Source organism: Bos mutus, chromosome 12 (assembly GCF_027580195.1).
Source record: "Bos mutus isolate GX-2022 chromosome 12, NWIPB_WYAK_1.1, whole genome shotgun sequence".
Lineage (NCBI taxonomy): Eukaryota > Metazoa > Chordata > Mammalia > Artiodactyla > Bovidae > Bos > Bos mutus.
Genome location: NC_091628.1, coordinates 15491887 through 15519282, shown reverse-complemented (window position 1 = coordinate 15519282; position 27396 = coordinate 15491887). Strand labels below are relative to the sequence as shown.

The 27396-nt window shown below is 43.5% G+C and overlaps 1 protein-coding gene across 1 annotated transcript; it reads right to left on the bottom strand.

Moving 5' to 3' along the window:
* Positions 1-470: 470 nt before the first annotated feature.
* On the bottom strand, positions 471-26558 carry SLC25A30 (solute carrier family 25 member 30). Its single transcript, XM_070380274.1, has 10 exons — positions 26403-26558; positions 16212-16326; positions 14201-14348; positions 12004-12098; positions 10921-11006; positions 9031-9126; positions 8244-8368; positions 6077-6215; positions 4381-4461; positions 471-3396 (listed from the first exon to the last, which is right to left on the bottom strand). Exons 2-10 carry the CDS (start codon positions 16273-16275, stop codon positions 3355-3357), a joined length of 876 nt encoding a protein of 291 aa, XP_070236375.1. The 5' UTR covers positions 16276-16326; positions 26403-26558; the 3' UTR covers positions 471-3354.
* Positions 26559-27396: the final 838 nt, after the last annotated feature.

The following is a 27396-nucleotide window of genomic DNA, read 5'->3' as shown; positions in this document are numbered from 1 at the left end:
CACTGTGTTTAATTCAAATGTTAAGACAGGCACCTAGAAAATATTTTCAAGTAAAAAAAAATAAATAATGAACCAGGTTTGCATTTCATCCCCTGGTTGTTTTATACCCAACTAGAGGTGTCTGCCTAGCCAACAGTTAACCAAGGATCTTGCCAACACCAGGCATTGGAAGAAGGACTGAGGGGTCCTGAAATTTCAAGGCCCTGATGGCATCCCACCTGTGTTCCATTATCTCAAAGCTGCCTTGCCCGGCAAACCCAATGAGCCAAATTCACTGGCCTCTGCGGAGCTGCAGACTGGGAGGCCACACATGTCTCCAGGCAATTAGTAAGATGATCTCGACAACTTCTCTAAGCAGAGAGAAATGTCTGCAGCCGCTTCATGGACGCCAGATCTACTCCAGCTTCCTGGACGTTTCAGAGCTTGTTTTTGTTCGAATGTTTCTATGCATCTGAAATAACCACAAATCATTTTTATTATTATATATTACCACAGTTTATTAAATAATGACACAAGGTTTATGCCACATTTTCCAACAATGTTTAAATAAAGAGCTCAAAATATAAAGGCTTATGAAAACATTTATAGTCTTTATATAATAATATACACTATTTCTGGTGCATGAATAAATACAGAAAACAGAAGCCGTTCTTTATATCACAATCAGCCAAACTTAGCCATCAATGATTACACCAATCCACAAGCAAACAAACAAACAAAAAAATCCACTTTCTTCATTTGGGTTATAAAAGCTAAAAATCCCTTTGCTACATTTAACAATATCCAAGGGAGTGGAGGGAGGGAACTTATAGTCATAGCCCCATAGACAAGGGGACCAAGTCTCCCAGTCCTTCAAGTTCTTCCTTGGTTAGAAGCTTCAATAACTGCATAACTCTTTCAGGGAACAGGGAAAAAAAAAAATCAAAACAGGTTAAGACTCTGTTCTATAAGGTATTTATAATAAGTCTGCACTGAAGAAATACATGTCTTTAAAATGTGCTTACCTTTTACAGAGGGGTTTGGTTTTCTTTTCCTCCTGGTATGAACATGTACATATTTGAATAAACTGATATAATAAATATTACGTGACATTCAGTCTGTTCATGGTCTTCAAAATGAACTCGCTTCTACTGTTTTAGGAATTATATGTATACTTACAATGTTTTCTACATTAAGGGAGAAAAACAAAGAGTGGCTCATAAAAAGTCATCCTTTAAACTCAAGGAGCCCAAAAGTGAAAGCCTTTCTATAGAAAGCCCTTACATCAATGGAATGTTCTGGTAAGAAGAGAAGTCTCCTCTCTAAAGATATGGTTTAGTACAAGGGACGAGGCCTGAAGGGGCTCAGCTCTCTAGTATCACATCTGGAGCTGGTCAGCGAGAACTAGACTTCCATCTGAATCTTGAAGCAATCAACACCTACCTGCCCCTCTGACCGCCTCCTTTCTTGCCTTAGCTCTTCCTTTTGGAACAGAAATCCTGCTTCACAAAATCTTATTTTCAAAGTCAGCATTAATATAGAAGGCAAGGTGAGACAGACAGGGAGGAAAAACTGCCCAATCCCCAAGAAAAATCTGCGTGCCTTCTATTCTGCTTTGAAGGAGGAAGCAGTCCAGGGGCTGGACGGACTGGGAACCTGCATATACGGCAGAGGTGACTGTCCTGGAGCCCCAGGGAGGACGTATTTACTGGTACTCTCACAGGGCTTCCCAGGTGGCGCAGCAGTCCAGAATCTGCCTGCCGACACAAGAGACACAGGTTCGACCCCTGGGTCAGGGGGATCCCCTGGAGGAGGAAATGGCAACCCACTCCAGTATTCTTGCCTGGAGAATCCCACGGACAGAGGAGCCTGGCGGGATACAGTCCATGGGGTAGTTAAGAGTCGGACACGACTGAGCACACTCTAAGGGTAGAACCAATGCTACCCAAGTGAATGCTGAATATATTTCCTTTTCTAGGGATGTCTTCTAGAAGAATAAAGGTCCTGGGACTCTCTCAGAGTCACTTTTTATTTTGAAAAGAGTAAAAGACGAGAAAGAAGAATGATCTCCTGTCTTTAGAAGAAAAGAAGGAAGCTATTATATACCTCTTATCAGACTCTAGGTATACAAAAATATTGCTTTTCAAATTTCAAGCAAGGATTTTCCATCCAAACTGATAAGGAAATCCAAGACAGGAAATATTTTAACAAACATGACCAAAACTAAAGTAAAACCTGGGAAATCTGAAAAAATCAACTTTTCGATTAACTTGCTACATTTCACTAAGGGAAACAACAGAACGTTAGCCTCTTTCTTTCACAAGAGTTTTATCACAGGACCTCCCTTGGGAGAAGTTCACGATAAAATGACTCTCTTCACACACAGGAACTATTTATTTTGGAATTATGGCTATACGACATCATGATGTAGACACTTATGCTACAAGGCCAGTAGTAGGAGCTACTGTTTTCTTCACCTGACACTCAGTATCAATACATGTTATTATCCCCATTGTACAGACTGGGACACAGAAACTTTGCTAATATCACAAATTATTGACTTGGCCAAAAAGTTTGTTCGGATTTTCCCCACGCTCTTACGACCTGAGCAAAGGTTCTGGCCAACCCAGTACTACCATTAGCTAGGACAGAACCCAAGTTGCTTAAACACACCTCCCACAACACAGACTTTGCTACCTCCCAAGCCAACCTCTCACACCATCATGAGTTCAGATGGTAATACTTTGTAACAATTCCTCACAAAGGTCGGGTGGTCAAAGGCTTAAAAGTCACTTATTATAAGTGAAAGATCCTGCCAAAATAGGAAATTACAAAGCAGTGCAATGTTCCAGCGATCTCTAACCCGCCCTGTTTATACTTGGGGTACACCACGTCTCCATGTGTGAATTTCTTCAGCAGACACGAAGCCAAAGCCCCCCAAAAGCTCAGGAACAACACCGTCTGAGACGTTCCATCCCACGGTTCCAAAGAGCTTCTTCAGAACAGTCTGGGAGTCTTGGCTATGAGCTGAGGTGCTCCAGGAGTTATTCTTCGCCTGAAGGAAATGGCTCACAGTTCCTGACCTTCATGCAAGTTTTCTTTAGCAAGAAACATGCACTTCCTGTTATCTTTGATGTCGAAGGGCACTTGAATGGTAAGGACTAGTGTCTGGATGTTACAGTCGAGGCCGTTAGCATTTGGTGCAGAGTATCCGATGCCGGGGCACAGCGATCCAAGCTAACCCAGCCCTCACCTGTTGCTCGCTCACACCTTAATCTGTGGCAGGCCAAGCAGTGAGAAGCAGTGGGAAAGACAGGAGGCTTCGCTATTTCAGAAGTGAGCATTTTCAGAGGATGTCTCATGCAGTCTTGATTGTCACAAATCCAGTTTCTTCAGCTGCTCATAGGTCACAAAGAACTGCAGGTGTATTAGTTAAGGCTGACATTTTATGCCATCTTAACCCTGACGTATCAAAACCGACCCACAAATAGCACACGCCTCCTAACAAACATGTCTGGGCAGACCATGTGCTGGGGGCATGATGAAACACGAGGGCTCCATCCTCAACCACCCCAAAAGAGCTCCCAGGGAGCCTTCCCAAGATTGGCCTGGAAGAGACAGATCACAGTTGAGGCACACAAATCCCTTGCATCAGCTGCAACAGCCTCTGGGAGTACATCCACACTGCTAGTTTTCTAACGTTGGGGAAGACTATAAGAGTAGTGAAGTCTGTAAGAGAAGGCAGCAACCCTGGAAGTTCTCCTCCAGGGTGGCTGGTAGGCAAGCTTCCATTCGAGGGAAGCACAGATAATGAGGAACAAGGGTGGTAAAGCAATTATCCTTCAGTTAAAAATAAACAATTTTTTTTTTAAGTAGAACAAAACTGGTAGAAACCAACATCTCCTACTTCATAATTCTGCCCTTTCATTCCTAACAAACTGTCGTTTCTTTCCTGCCTCTCACTTTGGCATGGAGGACAAACTGCTAATCAGGCAAATAATTCAGAAGCTAATTCCCATCATTGGGCACTCTCGAGCATTCTAGAACATAGCTGCCAAGCCACATCCTGCCCAAGGGTGGCCAGGGATTTACAGAATAAATAAATAAGTCCTTGTCTCTCTCTGAAATAAAAAACACACTCAGCTCCTAGAGCAGAGTCTAAATAAAGGTTTTCACTGATATCATTGGCTTTCAAGAACACCATCATTAAACCAAGTTTCACAGAGGCTGGCAGAGAGACTTTCTACCTGTGTATAAAGAAACTGAATAGTTAACTTATTCAATGAGAAGAATTCAAAAGAGAAAAAAATCTTTTAATTATAATTAATAACCCGACGGTTTATGCAAACAACATTCTTTAGGTATATCTTTGTTCAGATCTACTGCAACAGAAAAGGATACAATAATATTCCAAGGACCAAGTCTCAACCAATTTGGCCAAAACCCTTTATATAGAGCAAAAAACCCTTCATTCTTCCATGTCTGTTAGAAGGGAGGGGGGAAAAAGAAGTTAGCATCCAACTTTCCAATTATGTCAAATATGCCTTAATTAGTAGCCAGACTGAACTGAACTGGTCTGTTTTTCTTAAAAATAAAATTCTGTTGGAAGGACTATCTACAAAATCATTGCCCACTGCCTTTCTTTGTTCTTTAAAGCTTCCTGCCTAGGTGAGGACTCAGGCTCTGTACCAAACCATCCCACACCCAGAGCAAACAGGAGCTGGATGAAGAAGAAGTGAGATTTAACTCCAAACTAGAGTCTACTGCCTCCTTGCCATGTGGACTCACAACAGGTCATAAATTAGAAAGGGAGGCGACAGTGATAAAGATATAATTCAGGGGACCTTTACTTGATGTGATTGGATAGGCAACATTAAGTATCTTTGCTTCATTTTGAAGTCTAGGGGTGTGCCAGCATCATGACGGAAAACAGCAACCACAGAAGTGGTCCCTCATCTTTGGCTGCTGGCAGTCCGGTAGCAGAGACAGTCCCAAACTTTCATCTACTCATCAACAGTAGGCCCAGTTATTTAAACCGAGAATTAAGGTTAAGATTCATGGGTTCCTTTCAGAGATGTCTGAATGAAGGATATTCATTCCAGTTTGACTCAACAGGAAGGCGATATATTCTGGAAGCAGACACAGTTCTACTGCCATCACAGAAAATATGAGTATTTTCTCACCCTTCACAGCAGAGCAGAGACAGAAGAAAAATGAACCTTCATTTCTAAATATTCATTTAGATCTTGTATTTATAAAAGCCCGTTTTAGGCAAATACTCTGTACCATCTCTAGGCTTTAGGGCACCACTCATCTTAGTTATATTAAGCCCTCAAAACTTAGATACTTCTTTGATTAAATAAATATAAATTTAAAAATAATATAGAATGGCATTGAAACATGTATAACATCATATATGAAACGAATCGCCAGTCCAGGTTCGATGCACGACACTGGATGCTTGGGGCTGGTGCACTGGGACGACCCAGAGGGATGGTACAGGGAGGGAAGAGGAAGGAGGGTTCAGGATGGGGAACACGTGTATACCTGTGGCGGATTCATGTTGATATATGGCAAAACCAATACAATATTGTAAAGTTAAAAAATAAAATATATTAAAAAAAAATAATATACATACATGTATACACGTATTTGGGGGGCAGATTCACAGACAGAAGCCATCCACAGAATGTTGAAGACTAAGTAAATGTGCTTATTTCACTAGTGTCCCTTATATTAATATATCATATTCTATGAACAAGGCTTTATTACTCTGCTTATACTTATTATAAACATATATAATATTTCTACCTAACATTACTCCAGGCACCACGCTAACTATTTCGGCAGTATTAGCGCAATGATTTTTATAATAATCCCGTGACACGGGTGGTACCACTGTGCCACTTGTGAGGAGGCTGAGGAGTGTCTGTATGGACCAGAGTCACAGGATTACCAGTGACAGAACCAGAGGTTCATCAGGCTCCAAACCCTTGTGTATTTAAATCGTGAAGAGAAACTCTTCAGAGGATGACATGGAAGCCAAGAAGCCACAGAAAGAACTCGCAACAGAGTACGGACGGACAACCCCACTCACCTGTAACAAGCAATCCAGGGTACCTTTGTAGCCAGGGCATTTGCCATCTCGGAGGACTCTCTGGTTCATCATACGCGTTCTCACCACATCCACAGGGTTTGAGGCCAGGGCTCCCGCCAGCCCACAGGTGAAGCTTGAGCTGTAAGAAGAGACCATTAGAAAAGCATATCAAAGGCAGGAAACGGCCTCCCCCCAATTAGGTTGACATGTAACAGGTAACATTGGACAGAATACACGTGAATAAGGACCCTATCTGAAGCGCTACACAGACTTCCAAACACCAGCACTGTTTATCCTGGTTTATAAATCCCAGTCCCGGCTAACAATACCTTTGAGGTTCTGGACTGTCATGGAAACAGGAAGGAATACAGAAGCATACAAGGAACATCTTCCAAGGATGAGCTATATCTATCTATTCACCTCTAAACAGACATCAGAGTAATTTTAGCCGTATCATAACTACCCTGTTCTAAGAGATCAGAGAAAAAGATTTCCTCACTGTAATATAATGCCCACTGGGGGCCCATGGTAGCACTAAACTGATACCTGGACCATAGACCAGTCCTGGTATCAACTAACTCAAGAGTCGGTTTCACAGCTTCGCAGCTACTAACACTTTGAACAGATAATTCTGTGTTGTGAAGGTCTTTCCTGTGCAGTGTAAGACATACACGGTTCACCAGCCTCTCCCCAGGAGATGTCATTGGCACTCCCTGTCCAGCTGAGGCTTAAGAATCACAACAGTCTCCAAAGTTGCCAGATGTCATAGGAACAGAGCAGAAAAGTGACTGCGAGAGCCAGGGGTTGGGGGAAACAGGGAAGAGGTTGGGAAAGGCACACAGACTTTCAGTTTTAAGATGAAGAGGGTCTCATAAAGCAACTTGTTGTTGTTTAGTCATTCAGTTCTGGTCTGACTCTTTTGCTACCCCAGGCTCCTTTGTCCATGGGATTTCCCAGGCAAGAGTACTGGAGTGAGTTGTCATTTCATTCTCTAGGGAACTTTTCTGACCCAGGGATCGAACCCGAGTTTCCCACATTGGCAGGTGGATTCTTTACCACTGAGTCACCTGGGAAGCCCTATAAAGCAACTATACTCCAAAATAATTAATTTTAAAAATAATAAATGAAATGGCATTGAAACATGTAAAATATCATGTATGAAACGAGATGCCAGTCCAGGTTCGATGCACGATACTGGATGCTTGGGGCTGGTGCACTGGGACAACCCAGAAGGATGGTATGCGGAGGGAGGAGGGAGGAGGGTTCAGGATGGGGAACACATGTATACCTGTGGTGGATTCATTTTAATATTTGGCAAAACTAATACAATTATGTAGTTTAAAAATAAAATAAAATTAAAAAAAATAATAATAAATGAATAAGGTCTGAGGGTCTAATATATAATATGGTGGTTATGGTGGATAACAGTATTATATATAATTTAAATTTGCTATGAGAATAGAATAATTTTGTTCTCACACACAAAATGATGGATGTGTTAATTAACTGGATGGGGGTAATCATTTCACAATTCACATATGTATCAAATCACATTGTGTACTTTAAATATCTTACAATTTTACTTGCTAGTTACACCTCAATAAAGTTGAAAAAAATTTTTAAATATAAAAATAAAAATAAAAGAATGCTAAACACGATCATAGATGCATAATAAAGCACATATAATAATACTTTTGTGGGGCTTTCCTGGTGGCTCAATGCTAAAGAATCCACCTGCCAATGCAGGAGACTCAGGTTAGATCCCTGGGTTGGGAAGATCCCCTGGAGGAGGGCATGGCAACCCACTCCAGTATTCTTGCCTGGAGAATCCCATGGATAGAGGAGCCTGGCAGGCTACAGTCTACATGGTCGTAAAAAGTCCACACGCCTGAGCACAACACAGCAATATATTTTTGTAGACGTACTTACACGTGCATAGAAAAACCTGAAGGTACGTATCAAAGAGTTAACAATGGCTACCTAGGTAAAAGGATAAAGGCTTATTGTACCTTTTCCTGCTTTACTTCTGTACCATAATTTTCAAATATGAGAATATAATACTTTCATAATAAACTTTCTTTAAAATGTCTATAAATTTGTAGCAAATTTCCACTCTAAAGTCATGCATACCTAAAACATTAATTAAAAAAAAAATCCATAAACATACAGGAAATGGGTATACACAGTGTCTCCCATCAGGCCTGAGAGAATCAGATGCTTCTTGGTGAGGTCGTAGACTGGCAGCTCCACGCCGACCACAATAGCAGCCCTCTGAGCAGTAAGGGACACGCCCTGGGTAAAAACATCAATAATGAAGATTCAGACATCTCTCCCAAACGATGGCCAATTTTTATGTCTGCCTGCTGGTGGGTAGAAATGCAGAGTGACAGAGTAGAAAAATGCAGAGGGTAAGAAGTCAGAAACTCCAAAGTCTAATTCTGATTCTGGTACTAACTGTACAACCTTCACCAAGACAAGTCACCGCTTAGCGCCTCCGGTTTCCTCGGATGTACGGAGAGAATGGGACTGGATCGCCTTTCGGATCCATTCTATGAACTGACAGTCCCTAGAATACTAGGAAATAGCATTCCATACCAGCGCCTGATTAATGGTCTTCAGAGAAGCCATGAAACCATACCACTGAAAAAAACCCAAGATAACTGTAAGCCCTTCTCCCTAAGAACTTAAAACAGAAAAAAAACAAAATTTCAGCCTTCATAGCATTTCTTCCATGTGAATTGCACAAAAGTTACTGTAAAATCATGGCACATTCCTGATGTAAAATCATGGCATGTTCTCAATTTACAAATTAAGGAAATTAAGGAAGAAGATCCCTTCAAGGGCAGACGCCATTGTTCAGTTACTGCATTATGCCATTTGGATTAGATAAAATAATGGAAATAGGAAAAAAAAAACTTTTTTTTTTTAAAAGAAAAAGAACCAAGTCAGCTCACCTTCCACAGTCCTCTTGTGCCCTCTTGCTGGTAAATGTTAATGAAGTTGCCTATCATTCCTCCTTGAAGGGTGCTGCTTTGAGCTTGCATCCGTATCTAGAGATTAAAGACTAACGTGAGAAAGAAACTCGCATGTTTCTCCCCAAATTCAGGAAAAAAAAAAAAAAAATCAACCTGCTGTTTAATAACCATTAAAAGAAAAAAACTGTACCATATATATTACTATAAAGCTAGCTTAAGTTTATATGGATTGGTTCTTAGGTACTTTGGAATCATCAAAAAGCATCAAGGAAAGTCCAGAGTTAAGTGTCAAAACAAAATTATTATTATTAATAATAGTCTTTTGAAATGGAAAGAAAATGGCATATTTTCCTCTAGGTTACTAAGCAGGAAAGAGAGACTCTGAGTGTTAATTTTTAAGACTTCACATAATTAATGAGTATCCAGTGTGCCTGGCAGCATCAAGCATGGGCAAGCACTCTTCTTAAATTAGTTACTCCAAGCCACTATTATTTCCCTCCAGCCAAACCGAAAGGTATGCGGACGTGCTGGCCAAAGGACAGCCATGTGACGCCGTCACACTCTGAACTTACAAGTGAACTTTACCACAGCCATGGAATTCACATGACTGAGATGCCAACATAAAAATAACGTTTGATGTAGCTCTCCACGTTTTTAAAAATAAAGAGGGACTTTTCACTAAAAACTGGTACCTTATTTTGTCTGAGGGAGCACACGCATTTACCTCTAACTCTAAAGGTGACTGCTACTGCCATGGTAACACGCGAAAATAAGACAAAATGCAGGAAACTGCCTCTCCACACATGTAAGAGGTGAATGAGTGCGGAAACTTTTCTCCAGCGATCTAGCCCCAGCACGGGGTAAGCTCAGAGCCTGCTAGTTCTCTTTGCACCTGTGTAACTGCAGCGTCCCTGCCGTGCACAGCTTTGATGTTATCAGAATCTCCTATGAGACTGAAGACTGCAGGCGGGGTCCTTGCCTTAGTCATTCTTGGATTCTAAGTACACAGGGCACCAACTGGCACAAAGCAGGAGCATCATGAATGCTGCTTGCAATAATGGGGGAGAAGGAGAGGGAGGGAAGGAAAGGGAAAACTTGAGACGGTTCAAACAAGGACGTGCACCTAACTGATTTTAATTCATTAGTCCCAAGGGATTTAAGAAGGCCGTATCCTGGTACTGTCGGCAAGGTCATCTAATAAGGTATGTCTACTTGTGGTTAAGTAAATATTTTCTTTATTATTTCCTGGAGTCAGATTAATGGATAACGTAACGCGTTCTGAAAGGGTCACCAATGTGCAGCCTCGACTGGTGTAAAACTTGCAGTCCACCTATTTTCACGAACCAATAAAACACAGGAGATTTTCAATGACAAGTGAAATGCATCCAAGCCTAAATGTTTTTCTCTGGTTAGTCACCAAAACCTCCCAAATCACCACAGTCTCCAAGAAGGGGCTCTACTCGTGAGCTCACCTGTACCAGTGGGAAACCCCCTAATGCAGGTTTCTAAGTTAGAAGCTTCCCGGCACTAAAACTGTAAACAGACTCGCACATGCACAGTGTTATATTCTCAAATTTTCATGATCTGAGTGTTGATCTCATTAAGAAAAAGCAGAGTGTGCCTGAAGGTTATAGGGCTGTGGTGGCGGTTTAGTCGCTAAGTCGTGTTGGACTCTTAGGACCCTATGGGCTGTAGCCTGCCAGGCTCCTCTGTCCGTGGAATTCTCCAGGCAAGAATACTGGAGTGGGTGGCCATTTCCTTCTGCAGGGGATCTTCCCAAGCCAGGAATCGAACCCAGGTCTCCTGCATTACAGGCAGATTCTTTACCAACTGAGCTATGAGGGAAGCCCAAAATATAGGGCTGCCTACCTTCAAAACATCCGTTGGATTAGCAATGCTTGAGGATATGACTCCAGAGAGAATCCCACAGACCACATTTATCAGAAGGGTTTCATCTGCAAAGACACATTATTTGACTTTTCACATATACAGAACTCTTCATGTAATGCATATACAAATGAGATTCACTTACATACCATTTGTTCACTTAGGAAAATAAAGAAATATATGCTTAACAAAGTAAATGATTTTAAAAGAATTTGGGATTTTGTTGGCAGAAGAGATTTTTCTCAGGAAAAACTTCATTTTGTTTTTAGTTACTTCTTTTTATTCTGTTTTTTTTTTTTTTTTTGGCTGCACCACTTGGCTTACAGGATCCTACTTGTCCAACTAGGGCCTGAACCCAAGTTCTATGAGTGAAAGTCATAACTACTGGACCTCCAGGGGAAGTCCCATAGCAAAATTTCTTGAAACCTAAGAAGGAATGTGAATTATCATGGAAAAGTAACCACCCATCAATTCACTCGTGTGTGTAAATATAACTATTGTAAATAAGATGAGGTAGTACACCATGGTAAGAGAACAGAAGATACCCTATGAGATAACGTGGAGATAAAACTTTCAAGCACACCATACTTATTTGGAATACACTGACGCACTTTAAAGCAGCTTTGCTCCTGCTCACTGCTCTCACCCAAGAGTGACGGGTGCTCATTCCTTTGTGAAACAGATAGAAACTTCTATGGATTAAAGCAAAGTCAAAGAATCAACCAGCAATAAAATAAAATCAAATCAGAGTTCTTAACACTAAGAAATACAGCCTGCTTTCCTGAAAAATAGGTGATAAGTCCTAGGATTTTAGAGAATTTTAAGTAGGCTAGAACTATAATGACATACTCCCTAGTCTGGATGTTGTGGAAGTAACTCATTAAGAAGCTTGGAAATTGCTCTTTTTAACTGTTACCCTCCTAAATTCAGCTAATGCTGACATGCTTTAGGCAGAATTTGTTTAGACTTTATGCCCAAAGTTCTCCTCTGTTCGTAAACCACTTGAGTAAAAAGACTAAACAACCCACCTCCTGTCCATAAGTGGAAAAAGGATTCCCCACTCACCTTCTGGACGCTCGACAAATAACCGCTTTAAGCTCTGGTAGGTGCCTATCTTGATGGTGCCATAGGAAGCCTGGCGTAACATTGCCGGGGCGATCCTGCCAAACCAAGGGACAAAGGGACACAGGAATTCTTAAGAGTCACTGAAAATCTTCTAGAGGATGCACCCAAGGGACACAGGCATGCTATCTGCCTTCCGCAAACTACACGAAGATGGATTTCTCTTAAAAGTTCGAAATCCAGCAAAAACACAGGCGGGTTCAGTCAAATGTGTGCAAGTTATTAGCTCCCTAAATGACAGCTCAGCACGCTGTATTTATCCTCAGTGAAAACGTTCACGAACACGTGAACACAGAGTTCCGTTTCCCTGATCGTGGAGGGCTTTCCTTTCTTGGGACAGAGTCCCTATGAAATCTGGCCTCTGTCAGCACCCTCCAGGGCTTCTCTGACGTTCACCACCCACCTCCCTGGGGGCCCTATTCCAGTTATTCCCTCTCCTTCCAGGGACCCTCCCCAATCTCATAATCACCTGGCATTCACACTCCCAGGTTCTCCTGCCACACTTACCACTTCTTCTTAGGCTGCAATTGGGCTTCCCTCCAACCTCTCCATCAATATCCGCCCCCCTCCCCCCGTCCCACCAAAATGAGCCCAGGGGACATCTCAATTACTAAATCAAATGATGGTTTTCAATCAGCATCTTATGAAGCCCCTTCGCCTTGTGGTATCTGCTCCAGTCCACCCTTGGCCCTGCTTACAATCATCTCCTCCCTAAGCCTTCCATTCCTCTCCTTTCTCTGCGCACCTACCTCTGTCCTCTGAGGGGCCAGGGGATTCTGTCCTTCCTCTCTTCTCTCCTGGCTCCACACACTTACCAGATGAGCTCATCTACTTGCATGGCTTCAGCTGCCCAAAGACTGCTGACTCCTGAACTCATGTTTCCAACCCTGATTCTAGGATGCATTTCCACCTGCTTCCCAGATTTCTCAACTCACACGCCCTACACCTACCACCAGAGCAAGAGTTCACACTGAGCTAATTACCCTCACTTCCGAACGACCCACTCTCCTCTCCTGGGTCCTAGATCAAGGAACAGAACCTCCGTTTGCATACTGGCCAGAACCGGAAGAGAAATCAGCGCGTCTCCTCCTTTCCCATCACTCCATGGGTGAGGTCACACACTATGTGGATGCTCTTCCCTACACAGTTCCTTCAGGGCAGGAGCTGCTGCTGGACTACCACCCCTCTCCCTTGCTGGCCGATTCCAGGAGGAGTCAGCAGGTAGAAGGTGGAAGAGAGGGCAGGAGGGACAGGAAGAAGCAGAGGATTTCCTCCTCTCCCCAGGCACTAGCAGAGCATCCCTCTACTGCTCCTACAGGCTCCTTCAAGGCTTCAGCCCTGGGAGGCTCTGCTAACACTGTTCTTTTCTCCTTGTTCCTTTGGTCCCAGCCTCGGTAACAATTTCTCATTTTGCCAGTTTCTAGGTAACCCTTCAATTGTTCCCTTAACCCTTAAGCAGCCCTTTTATTAAAGTGAAAGTGTTAGTCGCTCAGTCGTGTCCAACTCTTTGTGACCGCATGAACTGTAGCCCACCAGGCTCCTCTGTCCATGGGATTCTCCAGGCAAGAATACAGCACCGGGTAACCAATCCCTTCTCCAGATCTTCCCGACTCAGGGATCAAACCCAGATCTCCTTCATTGCAGGCAGATCCTCTACCACTGAGCCACCAGGGAAGCCCCTTTCATCCAATCTCCCTTCGTTTAAATCATCTGAAAGAATAACCTCCTGCAGGGCCTCTGATAGAGGCAGGGTCCCTTCTTAATCACTTTCCTATCCAGCGCCTACAGCACAATGTTCACTAAACGCTGGACTAAAGCAAAGCTGTTCACTGCAATTCTTGTCCACGGAGAATACAACATCATTTTTGTTATGGTAAAAAGCTCGGTAATAGCCAAGGGGAAGAGGAAAAAAATGAACTACAGAACGTTTCAAAACAAATGTAATTTTTGTACCATTATCTGTATTTGACTATAGTAAAAAGTTTTACCACAACATTCACTATACAAAACATGTAGAAAGCAAAGTTGAAATGAAAACAATCAACCATTGCTACTTGCTCTTTTCAAATACACCCCGAACTTGGACTTTTTCTCTGTGAAGTCTCAGTGTGAAGTCTGTCCATTTGAAACGTCTACTTACCCCGAATACAGCGCTTTCAGGCCTTCCTCTCTGCCTATCCTCACTAATGCGTGCAACATTCCTCGATACCTGATTTCTTTAAAGTTTGCATCATTCTTCTGGCCTTGAATCTGGAGCCGTGTCTTGGTTAAATCAATTGGAAAGGTACCTTAAAATTTTTCAGAAGGAAATATTTCACTTAAGAGAAAGAAATTCCACTAAATAAAGGATAAACACTGACTTATTACTGAGGAAACATTCAGATTAAAAAGCAGAATTAAGAATTTGATACTTTGCAGTCTTCCACTTACTTTAAAAAAAATTAAGAATCAAAAGATTTTTTTAAAAACACATTAACTATTTTCTTTTCCATATATTTGTATTTATGTCCCATCTTTTTCTACATAGAATGTGAAGAGGCTGCACTGCTATCTAAAGTAGGTACTTGGAATGTTTTATACAAACATATATACATATATACACATAAACATATATACAAAAGATATCCATTTTAAAATCTAAGTTACTGGGAATTCCCTGGCAGTCCAGTGGTTAGGACTCGGTGCTTTCACTGCTGTCCCAGGTTCAGACCCCTGTCGGGGAACTAAGATCCCACGAGCTGTGCAGCATGGCCAAAAAATAATTATAATAAAATGATAAAAATAAAATAAAAGTTACTATTTCTCACACATGTGAAGGCTAATATTGTATTCAATATGAATGGAGATAAATGCCTTTTCTAAAGGAGTTTCTTACTGTGTGTTACAGCCTAAAAGTGACTCTTGCTGCTGCTGCTTGGTCACTTCATTTGTGTCCGACCCTCTGTGACCCCACAGACCACGGCCCGCCAGGCCCCTCCGTCCATGGGATTCTTCAGGCAAGAGGACTGGAGTGGGTTGCCATTTCCTTCTCCAAAAGTGACTCTTAATATAGGCTAAAATGTTTAATGTGGTACCTAAGAGAGAGTCCATCCAAATATACACCCCCGAACACAGTAACCGTGAGTCACTGTGTCAATGAGTCCACAGAGGAAACTGAAGGCAGGGGTGGGTGGGTGAGTGGTTACAGCGTCCCAACCCATCGGCTCCAGTCCCTGCGGTCACCCCAGGTCAGCAGTGACTCACCTAGCACCTGGCACACAGCAGCATCTCAGCCAACGTGGGTTTCATTCTGTTTTGTTTTCCTTTAGGCCACAGCAGGAGGCTTGTGGAATCTTAGTTCCCTGACCAGGGATCAACCCGGGTCCCGCAGACAGTGAAAGCAGGAAGTCCTAACCACTGGACCGCCAGGGAATTCTCACCAATCACCAACATGTGTTGAATGAATGATTCAAGGAATAAACAAAGGAACAAATGGGATGTGCTGGGAGATGGAGCTGATGAAGTCATCAGCAGGACGTGGACGAGCATGATGGGAACACGACGACGCGATGACGGTCGCTCACCTCTGGCTTGGGAAGATGGTGGGGCTCCCTAAACCTCTTTATAGTCAAATGTGTTCACAGGGACAGAGTGGGAAGGACGACAAGGAGAAGGGGGACAGATGTCAGTCAACAGTGATTCATGAGGCTTCCGTTGGGGCAACTGGTTCAACCTTCTCCCCACTGAACTTTGAACCCTAAACTGCTAATAAGCAGTCAGAGTCATTGTTTACCTTTTTTTTTTTTAAATATTTATTTATTTGGCTACATCGGGTCTTATGACGGTTGCGTCATGCAGGATCTTTCCTTGTGACAAGCGAGCTTAGCTGTCCCATGGCGTACGTACAGAATCGTAATACTGATGTCCCTGCATTGGAAGGTGGATTCTCAACCAATGGACCACCCAGAAAGTCTCTATTTTGTCTTACAAGATTCCCAAGAGGAGAAAGAAATTTTAAATTCTAAGACGAAGTGTTTCAAAATCTCAGATTCTGTGTTTGAACTACATTCACACCAAAAGTCTTTCAATATCCAATTATCGTGACCAGAAGTCTAAGCCTCGTGGTATGCAGCAGGCAGCTGGCCAGCCTCCGCCCTGGGCTCCTTACTTACCGCACTCCGCTGTGATGGAGGCCAGGCCTCCATACACGAAGGGTTTCCAGTTAAGGGCCGACATGCTCACCGCTGTCTGTTGTTCACAGAACCATAGCCTCCAACGGGGTTTTTCCTGGACACAAAAGTAAGACGTTTCAATGGAACTTCTCACACGGGCAGTTTCTTTTTTAAACTTCTGTTTCACTTGGAGATGGGCTTTCCTGGTAGCTCAGATGGTAAAAAAAAAATCTGCCTGAAATGCAGGAGACCCAGGTTCAACCCCTGGGTTGGGAAGGGCCCCTGGAGGAGGTCACAGAAACACACTCCAGTATTCCTGCCTGGAGAATCCCATGGGCAGAGGAAACTGGCGGGTTACAGTCCATGGGGTCACAGAATCAGATGAGGGTGCCACCAGACGCTACCGTGGAAACCCCCCACAATTCCCAAGGTGATCCTCACCTTATAAAGCAAAGCACCCTATCTCCTGAACCCCAAATCACTTTATAAGTGGCCTTAATTCTCACCGAGGCCATAAATAATCCAATAAAATAATACCTTGAAATGCGTGTATGTGTATAGTGTGGTACATGAAGCCAATTTTCTGGGTGGCCCGTGTTATCTTCAACCTGTTCTTCAACACTAAATAAATATTTGCTATTGGCTTTCCACTGTCTTAGTGAGTCCCTCCTGGGAGGAAATGAAGTTCTTCAGATTCACAGAAGTAGCAAGATGTTGCAACCCAGTGTCACAAGCTAAAATGATAATTATTGACCTAGCATGGCCACAGTATACTTCCAGTTTATAAAGTTACCTCTCTTCTCTTACCCATACTATGCTACTAGCTGTGAGGAGGCCTGGGATGAAGAAACAAGGCCAACTATGGGGTGAGAGCCCCATCACTTCCTTCCTCATTCATAAAGCTCCAGTTATTAACCTCTAGGTTTTTAAATTCTCCATCCTCTTCATCGTCGAAACATCCAAGGCAACCAGTCAGGGGTAGAGCCCATACCTTTATTCACTAAGCAAAATAAAATGCCCAGCTTTTAGGCCTATTGTGGAAATTAAGTATATTTTTTAAAACTAACACAAAACAGACACTCACAAAGGCTGCCTTCCACCCCGCTTTGAGGCTACGTGCCCTCACTCACTGTGACACACACGCACGCACCTGCCACAGCCAGGCCCCCACATTCATTCTATGTTCTGCAGCTTCACGGGATTTCAGCTGGCAAATCTGGGCTTGCGCCCAGTAAAAGGAGACACAAGGAAACTACCCCACTTCTGTGTATCTGCTATCAACTTTAATTCTTGTCAGTTTAAAGTAAAATTGCATTCAGTTGACCAAAAAGTTCATTGGCGTTTCTCATAAGATATGGAAAAACTGGAATGACCTTTTTGGCCAGTAATTTACTATAGTCATCGGTAAGCAATATGCCCAAGGTTTTTACTTTGTAGGTCCAGGGAGTTTCCCCAGGTCTGTACTTCCCAGGAGACCTAACACAAGTACTACTAATGTCAGTTCACAAGATGGCCAATCGGCTTGCTTAACCAAGAGAAAACACAGGAACTTAAAGGGGACCCTGGCAGACTGATAAACTGATATCTATTCCTCATTTATGGACATTAGCTCTCATCTCACATGCTAGTAAAGTAATGCTCCAAATTCTCCAAGCCAGGCTTCAGCAATATGTGAACCGTGAACTTCCTGATATTCAAGCTGGTTTTACAAAAGGCAGAGGAACCAGAGATCAAATTGCCAACATCCGCTGGATTATGGAAAACGCAAGAGAGTTCCAGAAAAACATCTATTTCTGCTTTATTGACTATGCCAAAGCCTTTGACTGTGTAGATCACAATAAACTGTGGAAAATTCTGAAAGAGATGGGAATACCAGACCACCTGACCTGCCTCTTGAGAAATCTGTATGCAGGTCAGGAAGCAACAGTTAGAACTGGGCATGGAACAACAAACTGGTTCCAAATAGGAAAAGGAGTACATCAAGGCTGTATATTGTCACCCTGCTTATTTAACTTATATGCAAAGTACATCATGTGAAATGCTGGCCTGGAAGAAGCACAAGCTGGAATCAAGATTGCCAGGAGAAATATCAATAACCTCAGATATGCAGATGACACCACCCTTATGGCAGAAAGTGAAGAGGAACTAAAAAGCCTCTTGATGAACGTGAAAGAGGAGAGTGAAAAAGTTGGCTTAAAGCTCAACATTCAGAAAACGAAGATCATGGCATCTGGTCCCATCACTTCATGGGAAATAGATGGAGAAACAGTGGAAACAGTGTCAAGACTTTATTTTGGGGGGCTCCAAAATCACTGCAGATGGTGACTGCAGCCATGAAATTAAAAGATGCTTACTCCTTGGAAGGAAAGTTATGACCAACCTAGATAGCACATGCAAAAGCAGAGACGTTACTTTACCAACAAAGGTTTGTCTAGTCAAGGCTATGGTTCTTCCTGTGGTCATGTATGGATGTGAGAGTTGGACTGTGAAGAAGGCTGAGCGCCGAAGAATTGATGCTTTTGAACTGTGGTGTTGGAGAAGACTCTTGAGAGTCCCTTGGACTGCAAGGAGATCCAACCAGTCCATTCTGAAGGAGATCAGCCCTGGGATTTCTTTGGAAGGTATGATGCTAAAGCTGAAACTCCAGTACTTTGGTCACCTCATGGGAAGAGTTGACTCATTGGAAAAGACTCTGATGCTGGGAGAGATTGGGGGCAGGAGGAGAAGGGGACGACAGAGGATGAGATGGCTGGATGGCATCACTGACTCGATGGATGTGAGTCTGAGTGAACTCCGGGAGTTGGTGATGGACAGGGAGGCCTGGCGTGCTGCGATTCACGGGGTCGCAAAGAGTCGGACACGACTGAGCGACTGAACTGAACTGAACTGAAGAGATGAGTAAAGTAGAAGGCTCCCTAAGCATGGAACTTAAAAATCATCATGTTTAAAAAAAAAAAAAACACATGTTTTAAGTATTTTTGTACCAAAGAACAAGCACTGCTCCCAAAAACTCATCTAACATCCTTAAAGTTTAATATTTGTACTTAACTAATTCTTAACCTTACTGAAGTCATAAGATAATGATTAACACTGTAAGTTACACACTGTAAAACACATTAATAATAAATCCAATAATCCATGTACTGTCCTCAACCCATTCTTGAATTTTGCTGACTTCAAGTTAAAAAACAAAACAATAACCATGTAACAGTGACATGCAGAAGTACTGCAGATTGCCATTACAAAAGTGCTCAATATAAATGATTTCAGTGGATCCCCCCACAAGAAGTTTGGGATAGGACAGAAAAACAGACCAGGAAAGCCAGTTTCAGGAACGTTCCTTGTCCAAAGCCACATGGCCAAGGGGGCAGAAATGGACCTATAACCCCCAAACTTGATCCCAAGTTTCATGTTCTTTCTGCTACTATCTGAGGCTGTACATGATCAAAAGGAATGATGGTGTTTTAATTAAGGAGAAAATACTACTAAGCAGCTGTGAATACTACTGATGAGACACAGCATAGAAACAATAAAAATGTGCTTAATTTAAGAGAAAAGTTTTAGAAATATATATACTCAAGTGAAAGTGAAGTCGCACAGACTTGTCGAACTCTGAGACCCCATGGACTGTGTAGCCTACAAGGCTCCTCCATCCACGGAATTTTCCAGGCAGGAGTACTGGAGTGGGTTGCTATTTCCTTCTCCAGGGGATCTTCCCGACCCAGGGATTGAACCTGGGTCTCCTGTACTGCAAGCAGACGCTTTTACCATCTGAGCCACCAGGGAAGCTCCTAACAACACTCAGAAGGTAGTCAATTTGAAACAGTTCAGTCACTCAGTCATGTGCAACTCTTTGCAACCCCCATGGACTGCAGCACATCAGGCTTCCCTGTCCATCACCAACTCCTGGAGCTTGCTCAAACTCATGTCCATTGAGTCAGTGATGCCATCCAACCATCTCATCCTCTGTCGTGCCTTTATCCTCCCAATCTTTCCCAGCATCGGGGTCTTTTCCAGTGAGTCAATTCTTTCCATCAGGTGACCACACAAGTATTGGAGTTTCAGCTTCAGCATCAGTTTTCCAATGAATATTCAGGACTGATTTCCTTTAGGATTGACTGATTTGATTTCCTTGCAGTCCAAGGAACTCTCAAGAGTCTTCTCCAACACCACTGTTCAAAAGCATCAATTCTTTGGCGCTCAGCTTTCTTTATGGTCCAACTCTCACATCAATACATGACTACTGGAAAAAACCATAGCTTTGACTAGACAGACCTGTCAGCAAAGTAATGTCTCTGCTTTTTAACATGCTGTCTAGGTTGGTCATAGCTTTTCTTCCAAGGAGCAAGCGTCTTTTAATTTCATGGCTGCAGTCACCATCTGCAGTGATTTTGGAGCCCAAGAAAATAAAGTCTGTCACAGTTTCCCCATCTATTTCCCATGAAGTGATGGGACCAGATGCCATGATCTTAGTTTTCTGAATGTTGAGCTTTAAGCTTTTTCACTCTCCTCTTTCACTTTCATCAAGAAGCTCTTCAGTTCCTCTTCACTTTCTGCCATAAGGGTGGTGTCATCTGTGTATCTGAGGTTATTGATATTTCCCGATCATCTGAATAGGGATAATTAATTTTTCCAATACAAATGGTATTATTTTTTCCAGAGTTTTTTTTACTGAGGCAAAATTCACTTACTACAAACAAAGCATCAGAGCAAACAACTCAGTGGCACTCAGTACCTTCAGAGTCACACCATCAGCGCCTCTATCTAGTTCCAAAATATTCCATCACCCCATGGTCAGTGAATTGGAGGTTCTTTCTCCATAACGAAAAAATTCGGAGATGAAGCAGAGAAATTAAGAAAGTAAAGTGAAAGTTTATTTAAGCAAAGAGAGACAGTAGGCTTACAGGCGAAGAGCTGCCACCCACAGTTTCTTTGGCAAGCTGGTCACGAGGAGCATACAAATAAAGGAGCGCAATATTTACTGGAGAAGGACGAGCCTGGGGGTCATATTCCCTGATTTTCATCCCAGCCCCATTTTCCTGAGGAGAAAAAGGATTTTTGTCTTGGGGATTTAGCTCAGATCAGAAGTGTCATGGCATCAGTGCAAGATGGGTGCCTCTTATCTGTAAGACTTTGCTGTTGTTGAGTTGCTCAGTCGTGTCTGACTCTTTGGGACCCCATGGACTGCAGCCCTCCAGGCTCCTCTGTCCATGGAATTCTCCAGGCAGGAGTACTGGAGTGGGGTGCCACTTCCTTCTCCAAGGGATCTTTCCCACCTGGGATTGAACCTGCATCTCCTGCACTGGCAGGCGGATTCTTAACTACTGAGCCACAGGGAAGCCCTATTGTAAAGAGAGCACAGACAGCAAAGGATTACATTTGGATGCAGGTGATTCCCATCTTTTCCACCTTTCTTTGCCTGCTTTTCCGACCCTTATCACCCAAAATGGTGTCGTTTCCTGTCAGTCTGAAGGTTCCTGTTTTCCTTTATCTGCCTAGGGACCCTCGCTGTTAACAAGATGCTTGATTTCCTGCCACCTGGCCCCTGCCTCCATTTCTCTACTTACACCTAACTACCTGTCTGCTGTAACTAACAACTCCAAAAGGAAATCATTAACCATTCCCCACCCCTCATGGCCTCTATGATTCTTATTTTCTTGGCTGAGACACTACATGTGCTAAGTGGAACACAGGATTCCTTTTTAGCAGCTCCTAATGCATTGGAGAAGGAAATGGCAACCCACTCCAGTGTTCTTGCCTAGAGAATCCCAGGGATGGGGGAACCTGGTGGGCTGCCGTCTATGGGGTCGCACAGAGTTGGACACAACTGAAGTGACTTAGCAGCAGCAGCAGCAACCTGTCTGAGGTCAGCAATACGTGCACCGTGAACTTCCAGATGTTCAAGCTGGTTTTACAAAAGGCAGAGGAACCAGAGATCAAATTGCCAACATCCGATGGATCATGGAAAACGCAAGAGAGTTCCAGAAAAACATCTATTTCTGCTTTATTGACTATGCCAAAGCCTTTGATTGTGTGGATCACAACAAACTGTGGAAAATTCTGAAAGAGATGGGAATCCCAGACCACCTGACCTGCCTCTTGAGAAACCTGTATGCAGGTCAGGAAGCAACACTTAGAACTGGACATGGAACAACAGACTGGTTCCAAATAGGAAAAGGAGTACGTCAAGGCTGTATATTGTCACCCTGCTTATTTAACTTCTATGCAGAGTACATCATGAGAAATGCTGGGCTGGAGGAAGCACAAGCTGGAATCAAGATTGCCAGGGGAAATATCAATAACCTCAGATATGCAGATGACACCACCCTTATGGCAGAAAGTGAAGAACTACAGGGCCTCTTGATGAAAGTGAGAGAGGAGAGTGAAGAGGTTGGCTTAAAGCTCAACATTCAGAAAACTAAGATCATGGCATCCGGTCCCATCACTGCAGGGCAGAAAGATGGGGAAACAGTGGAAACAGTGGCTGACTTTATTTTGGGGGGCTCCAAAATCACTGCAGATGGTGACTGCAGCCATGAAATTAAAAGATGCTTACTCCTTGGAAGGAAAGTTTGACCAACCTAGACAGCATATTAAAAAGCAGAGACATTACTTTGCCAACAAAGGTCCGTCTAGTCAAGTTATGGTTTTTCCAGTGGTCGTGTATGGATGTGAGAGTCGGACTATAAAGAAAGCTGAGGGTCGAAGAATTGATGCTTTTGAACTGTGGTGTTGGAGAAGACTCTTGAGAGTCCCTTGGACTGCAAGGAGATCCAACCAGTCTATCTTAAAGGAGATCAGTCCGGAATATTCACTGGAAGGACTGATGCTGAAGCTGAAACTCCAAAGTTTGGCCACCTGATGTGAAGAACTGACTCACTGGAAAAGACCCTGATGCTGGGAAAGATTGAAGGCAGGAGGAGAAAGGGATGACAGAGGATGAGATGGTTGGATGGCATCACCGACTCGATGCACATGGGTTTGGGTGGACTCCGGGAGTTGGTGATGGACAGGGAGGCCTGTCGTGCTGCGGTTCATGGGGTCGCAAAGAGTCGGACACGACTGAGTGACTGAACTGAACTGAACCTGTCTGAGGAGCTTCTTAGAAGTACAGATACTAGGGCCTCACCCACTGAATGAGGACCTCAGGAGCATCCCCAATGCATCAGTGAGTCAAATAGTGATGGCAAATAATGCCTTGGAATACTTATCACTTAAATAACTTATGTAGTTGATCAGGCAGTGATGACACTACAGACAGTTCTTTTGATTGGTCTTATTTAGCAGTGATTTTTAGCAGTGTTTGCAGAAATGCATACATACAAAATATACACACACACAGAAGTACAAAAGATATCCTCTAAAACGTCAGCAAAAATGTATGGGAAATGGATTTTACCTTCTCATCTCTAATTAAAAATGCTTTTAAAAAACTGTATTGTATATTCATGCCATCTCACCCATTAAATCTTCTGGTTTCCTGTCAATACTTTTGTTTTGCTAGTTTAATGAGATTTGGCTCTTTTTTTTTTCTGTTGGCTTTAATATTAGGTTTTTTAGTTATAATGTTAAAACCCAGAGGTTCTGGGTTATACTCATATGCAAACACTCAGCTAGGGTGCCGCATTGCAGTGGAGTGGCCTCCCACAGTTTTGATCACACACCCATGAGTTCCCATTCAGATGTACCCTCACAATACCTTATCTTCCACAAACCAGAGTCCCTCCGGTATTCCTGGTTAAACTGTAGGAAAGTACTTTCTATTCAACTATTAATAAGATGTTTAAAAGTTAATTAAGGGTACTCTTTCTGCCCCCTTCTGATGCCTATGTCAGAAGCTTTCTCTATCTCCTTTATACTTTAATAAAACTTTATTACACACACACACACACACACAAAGTTAACTAAAAGTAGGGTAAAAATAACTTTGGGGCTCTTCTCTTTTCCTTTCCCAAAGCTAGGACTACATGCCTGAGCAGTTAAGACTACTGTGCCTTCCCAGGTTATTGTTTGCAGAGTCAAAGAAAGAATAACTGGGCTTAAATAACAACCAAAAGCATCAGTAATTGGGCAAGCATCCAAACAAGAAGAGATTCTGGTTAATGTTGGAATAGAGGGGCCCGTAGGTCCAGTAAGCGTACTGGCCAAGGCTAGTTGTAACTGGGCTTCAGTTATCTGGGGCTGGAAACCTCTGTTTGGCATTTCAACCATTTCTTTGTTTTAGAGCTCTCTTTGGAGGGGTTCTCCTCACACACATTCCTTAACTTGCTAGTTCAATTTTTGGCGAAATCCCAACTCTACTCAAGTGCCAAGACTGAAGGCCAACACAGTCAAGGAGACTGAAGTGTCCCTTAGCAATCACTAGTGTTTGAGCAGTAGTTCAGCCTGAGATTCAGGGAGGGACTTACAACTTGCAAAAATTCTATCGTCCTGCAAGGGGAGTGGCTGTTAATCACTTAATCTCTTTGCTCTCTTCTTCCGGCGGCGCCTTCTAGCTAAACTAAAAGCCAGAGACCACTTCTCTGAGCTGTGAACACAGTACTAACAATGGCCGTCATTATTAATACATGACATGTATTAACGTCAGGCACTGCTCTGTTTTCCACATAAAAGGTTTTGGTTAATCTCCATGACCTTATGCAATCGGTACCATCATCACGTTTCACAACTGAGGACAGCCAGCCTCAGAGAGGGAAAGTGACTTTGCCAAGTCACACAGCTATGAAGGACTCAAACTGAACTCTCCCTGAGGGAAAAGCTGATCTTCCTCTACGTACCACAAAGCCAAACACTATTTTCCAAAGGCTGTTTAAAAAAAAAACATTGGCGCAAATAATAAGAATACAATAAAAAGTGGGGGTGGGGGTGGGAGGGTAGGAAATCAACATATTCAAAATAAATTTATGATTTTCCTAAGGGGGTATATAAACATTTCTTAACTATTAATAAACAAAAAAGTGTTTCCTAAGCGGAAATGTCTATATAAATTAAGAATTCAAAGCATTCTCTCTGCACTTAAGATAGGTTACATAACCTATTACATTTTCTATAACTTTAGCATTTATCTTCCCCTTACAGCATCTATACAGCCGCAAAGAGAGGTAATTAAATACAGCAATTGCTGCCGGAACTTCTGAAAGCTTTCCAAGTTTCCCTTATATAATTAACTCTGGGTAAGTTCTTTCAGTATTACAGTGCTCCCTTTTCAGTTCCCAATCTTAAACCGCAATCCAGTCTCTAAACTTCGGTGCGCTCACAAATCTTTGTTCCCCGCAGGGCTGTCTTCCACGGTTTTTTCCTATTTCCCATTCTTTTTAAAGGTACAGGACGAAAAACAGGCTCATCAGACTCATGAAACGTGGGATTTTAAGAGTCTTAGGAATCTATCTTATCTCATATGAATTAACTGAGTCACAAAGCGTGGCAGCAGCAAAATCAAGAACAAATTTTACGCCTTTCAACTTTTCTCGCAACAGGAGGAGCACGAAGCTAGACTCTCGCAGGGCTACGACACGTTTAGCAAATCTTGCGCAGGAACAATGTCACTGCAACCGGTGTACCCGAAATTAATCACGCCTAGAATTATGCTAAAACCCTTAGCTACATTAACTTTACGAGGAAATTAATTTCCACCAGTCCACGAAAACGTGAACAACTTGGCGTGTTCCAGGAGCAACTCAAAGGAGAGGGCCCTTTCCCAGACTACGCAGCTCGCCCGGCCCCGGTTGCACGCTCCTGAATGAATCGCAGGTGTGAGCGATGCAGAGGCAGGTGAAACGCACCGCGGCTGCAAGGGCGCACACGCCGGGATGCAAGACGGGCGTCACACTTGATCTCGGTGACACTGGGAGAGAAATCACCCCCCATGCCGCCGAGAGATGAGAGCCAGGAACCGGCCCTCCTGCAGCATCGGCAGCACCAGGAGGGGGGCGCAGCACCAGGAGGGCGCACCCCGGAACCTCGCGCCCCACCAAGCCGGGCCCAGCACGCGCGCCGGAGAGCAGAAGCAGCCCCGGGAAGGCCCCACCCGCGCCGGGGTTCTCCGGGACCCGGCCCCGACCCCCAGCCCCCTGGCCGCGGCCGACCAGGCAGCGCCGTCGCGTAGGGGCCCGGGAGTCCGGCGCCGGTGGGTGGGGGCGGGCCGGAGGAGGGGCGACCGGCGCAGCCGCGGCCGGAAGGCCAGGCACTTACCGGGCGGCGGCGGCCCTGAGACTTCTCCGTCCTGGGGTCTGCAGCAGACGGAACCGGCGGCCGCGCGGGAGCTGGAAAAGAGGCAGCAGAGAGGCGGGGGCGGCCCAGAGGCCTGCGCGCGGCCCAGCCCGCCGGCTCGGCTCCTATTGGCCTCTCCCGGCACAGGCCACGCCCTGGCAGCGTCCCAGGCAGCAGGGGGCCACCAGGCTGTAGACAGGCTGGACCCGGGCCTCGTATCTGCCCCGGTCGCGGTGACGCCTCCTACGGCCTCGAGATCGACGCCGCAGGGAAACAGAAACTTAAGAACCATGAAGAGCCCTCTGCAAGGAGAAGTAAACTTGCTCCCTTTTTATTTAAAACCCGGCTTTTTAAAGTAAAATTTATAAACCAACCGAAGACTTGTACAGTAGACTCTGCACTAAATTTAATGCTAACATTTCACAATATTTGCGTTCTCTTTCACTGTATAGGGTTTTTTTTTTCACCCTGAATTATTGGAATGTTGCAAACAACACTGCTTCACCCCCTAAATACTTCACCATCAGGACAAGCAAGAAATTTAATGCCGTTTCAGTCAAACCCAATATACTGTCAATATTTAAATTTCTTTTGTTGTCCCTAAAGCTCACAAACACACACACACACACACACACATATTTTTTTTATTTTTCAGTTCAAGATGTACCCAGGATTACCCTAGTACTAGTATTCTTTTTGTTATTTTTTTTTTAAAGCTGGCTTGCCGGTTCTTTGTCATTCCAACCCTGGATCCAAACCTGGCAGGCCGACAGTGAAAACACCCAGTCCTAACCACTAGGCAACCAGGGAATTCCAGTACTATGAAAAAAATCTCCCATTACTTTGACATATTTGAAAAGTCCAGGCCAATATTAGACTCTAAGAGTATGGGGTTATTGAATTGTTTATAATTAGATGCAAGTCAAACTTTTTAGTAAGAGAAGTCAGAGGTGATGCTGTCTATTTCCATCCAGAG